This window comes from Priapulus caudatus, unplaced genomic scaffold (genome assembly GCF_000485595.1).
Source record: "Priapulus caudatus unplaced genomic scaffold, Priapulus_caudatus-5.0.1 Scaffold1059, whole genome shotgun sequence".
NCBI lineage: Eukaryota > Metazoa > Priapulida > Priapulimorpha > Priapulimorphida > Priapulidae > Priapulus > Priapulus caudatus.
In genome coordinates, this window is record NW_014578120.1 from 48,103 (window position 1) to 51,775 (window position 3,673).

Genomic DNA, 3,673 nt, shown 5'->3' on the forward strand with positions numbered 1-3,673 from the left:
CGCTCTCCCCCTCTCCTCGTAGGCCGTATGTGTGTGTGTGACCGGTGTACGCTTATTTCTGCGATATATATTTTATTCACAACCGGAATTTTTACAAGATACCACGTCACGTAATACGTCTGTCATAAGCCTTCCTCTCCATCCCCGCACGCGACGTAGGTCTGGTCTGTGCAAGCTGTGGTCTGTAAGGTACCACATCGTGTAATACGTCTGTCGTAAGCCTTCCTCTCCATCCCCGCACGCGACGTAGGTCTGGTCTGTGCAAGCTGTGGTCTGTAAGATACCACGTCACGTAATACGTCTGTCATAAGCCTTCCTCTCCATCCCCGCACGCGACGTAGGTCTGGTCTGTGCAAGCTGTGGTCGGTGCCGGACTGCGCGCCGATCCGGACGCTGCGCGGACACAACAACCATGTTGGCGCCATCGTCTTCCACCCGCACGCCACCATCTCCATGGAGGACAGCGGACCCTGCATGGCCTCGTGCGGCAGCGACGGCTCAGTCAAGCTGTGGAGTCTGGACAGGTGAGAGGGGCGCGTGCAGACGAGTGTTAGGGGTAAGGCTAGGGTTAGTGTTAGTGTTAGTGTTAGGTTTATGGCTGGTGTTAGGGTTAGGGTCAGGGTTCATGGGGGACAGCGGACCCTGCATGGCCTCGTGCGGCAGCGACGGCTCAGTCAAGCTGTGGAGTCTGGACAGGTGAGGGAGCGCGCACAGGTAAAACGTTGCCAAAGGAGGGAGAGGAGCGATCCGTGGCAGTCTGAGTCTAGAGTTTCAGCGTGGCGGATTTTAGAGAGTGGCTCGGCATTGTTTTACATGTTGATCATGCTTGCGGTTGAGTGTGATCCCTCATTAGAGGTGTTCGCTGTTTTAACATTTATGTTGCTGTTACGATCAGGGTTAGGCTTATAGCTAGTGTTAGGGTTAGGGTTATGTTAAGGGATAGGGTTAATGTTGGGGTTGGGGTTATGGCTAGTCTTAGGGTAAGGATTAGGGTTAGGGTGTAAGGGTTAGAGTTATGACTAGTGTTAGGGTTAGTATTAGGGTGGGGGTTAGAGTTATTGCTAGTGTTAGGGTTAGTATTAGGGTGAGGGTTAGAGTTATATTTAGCATTAGGGTCAGGATTAAGGTTAAGATTTGGGTTAGGAATCTTAATTATCGTTACAGTGAGGAGCCGGTGGCGGACATCGAGGGTCACGCTCCGTACCGCGTCTCTCGTCTCGCCTACCATCCGTCCGGCCGCTTCCTAGCCACCTGCTGCTTTGACTCGAGCTGGCGGCTGTGGGACCTGGAGGTCGGGGAGGAGATCCTGCATCAGGAAGGACACAGCAAGGCCGTCTACGACATAGCATTCCAGACCGATGGATCACTGGCCGTGACCGGGTGTGTATGGTCGAGTTCAGGGCAGCGAGCTCCGAACGTTAACTAGATACTAACTAGACACTAACTAGACACTAACATTGTTAACTTTAGATTTCCTTTAACTACGAAATATCAATCAATAGAATCGTCCACAGGGATTTAATGAGGATGATCGTTGTTGTCAATCTTGGCGATCATCAATGTTAATCTGTGAATGGATTAGGTTCGCAATCGTTGCAATGCGGTTGTAGTAGTTGTGAACGCATTTGATTCGCAATTGTTGGAATACATCTGTTGTATTCATCGTTGTGGGTTTGCAGTGGACTGAACGCGTACGCGTTTGGTTCGCAGCCGTTAGAATTCATATGTTGTTGTTGTGGGTTTGCAGTGGGCTGGACGCGTACGGCCGCGTCTGGGACCTGCGCACCGGCTGCTGCGTCATGTTCCTTGAAGGTCACCTCAAGTCCATCCTCGGCGTCGACTTCTCACCGAACGGGTGAGCGAGCGTTCGTGTCGCGCGGCGAGGTCGTAGATATATTGTTTCGTCCTAGAAATCATTTTGCCGGAGAAGTCGTAAAACACGCTTCTCGTGTCGGTCTCGCGAATTAATGTTAAACGTTCGGTCGTGACCTCTGTCTCTCGCCTGCGACGGTTAAATGATGGTGCGTTTAATAAGGTCAACGTGAGATGTCAATCGACATCACACATCAATCGACACTGTCCTAGAGGAAACATGTTTTCTGTTGCAATCCTGAATTCCGATGTTTAAAAACATCGTTTATTTTGTGATGTGCATATTTTAATGTGTAAAGTTAAATGTATTCGATATAATGGGTTAATAATGCACATAATTAACATGAGCAAGAAAATGAAGAAAAAAAAATATAATGTCGTTTTAATTGTTTTTTTAGCTACCAGGTGGCGACGGGCAGCGAGGACAACTCGGCGCGTGTGTGGGACGTGCGTACGCGCGGCTGCATCTACACGATCCCAGCGCACACAAGTCTCATCTCGCGACTGAAGTTCCAGAGCGGCGTCGGTGACTTCCTCGTAACGAGCTCCTACGACAACACCGCCAAGGTACGGTCTGCCAGGGGGCGCCGCGTAACCACCAGGGGCGCCGCGTGACCGCCAGGGGGCGCAGCGTGACTGTCATGGGCGCCGCGCGACTGCGAAGGGGCGCCCCGTGACTGCCAGGGGGCACCGCGGCGGGAGCGGCGTGTGCGATGCGTATTTGCGCGTATTGCCTGCAGTAACAGACTAGGCGCATGACGCTGACTTCACGTTGGAATTTTAGCTTGCAATTAACAACGTCGCTCGTTATCTGATGTGTCGTCGTCGTCATCGTTAGCTAATTATGTAAGGTGGCGTCGTCTCTCCCTGCATCCGCTCGTTAACCTACGTCGTCATCTCTCCCGTGCATCTAGATATGGTCTCATCCGGGCTGGTCGTCTCTGAACATACTCGCCGGACACGAGGGCAAGGTAATGTGCGTCGACGTCTCGCCCGACAACAAGTACATCGCCACGTCCTCCTTTGACCGCACCTTCAAGCTGTGGGCGCCAGAGTAGGAGCACAGCAGGGCAGGAGGGTGGGAGGGAGGTGGGAGGAGGAGGACAGGAGGATAAGGTGATGTGCGTCGACGTATTGCCCGACAACAAGTACCTCGCCACGTCCTCCTTCGACCGCACCTTCAAGCTGTGGGCGCCCGAGTAGGAGGCAGAGAGGAAGGAGCGCAGGGAGGTGGGAGGAGGAGCACAGCAAGACAAAAAGGGGGCGGCGTATTCGCGTTGGGGCGCGGCTTCGCCGCGAGCTGTGCGCTGCGCGCAAAAACCGGGGCCGCAAGTCCGTCCAGTTTAGCGTGAGATTTGGTTTTGAAGCTTTCCAAATTTGGAGAGTTGACTGTATTGCCCTTTTTTTCTTTCAAGATTAGTACTCATGTGATAGCATATATCAATGAATATGGTCTCAAATCATTTTGCGACTTTACATATCTGTTGACTAACGCATTGTTTAACTCATGTGTTTTCATATTTTTCGTGTGTTTTCGAACACAGGCCTGTTCGGGGAAGGTCCTGGTGACAGGAGGAGCCGACTGAGAGAGCTACTGGTGTACAAGGGAGAGGATGCCATCAAGAAGGAGCAGGAGCAGGAGGCGCAGAAGAAGCTACAGCAACAGAGAGAGCAGGACACAACTTGGTACCACGAGGGACCACAGCTACTGAAAGAGGCCCGACTCTGGATCGCAGAATATTCCTTACCCAGGTAATAGACCATCCTGCATGTAGTTACTGTGAGAGGCCTGACTCTGGAT

General features: G+C 52.2%; 1 protein-coding gene across 1 annotated transcript in view; it reads left to right on the forward strand.

Annotated features, from left to right (window-relative positions):
* LOC106815189 (U4/U6 small nuclear ribonucleoprotein Prp4-like) overlaps positions 1-3,121 on the forward strand; it is a gene marked incomplete at its 5' end in the record, with an annotated part of 10,212 nt that extends 7,091 nt beyond the window's left edge. Inside the window, 5 exons of the mRNA XM_014819617.1 lie at positions 342-524; positions 1,165-1,380; positions 1,748-1,855; positions 2,271-2,439; positions 2,787-3,121. Of these exons, the coding sequence (XP_014675103.1) occupies positions 342-524; positions 1,165-1,380; positions 1,748-1,855; positions 2,271-2,439; positions 2,787-2,930 (820 nt within the window). The remainder of the gene's footprint in view (positions 1-341; positions 525-1,164; positions 1,381-1,747; positions 1,856-2,270; positions 2,440-2,786) is intronic.
* Positions 3,122-3,673: the final 552 nt, after the last annotated feature.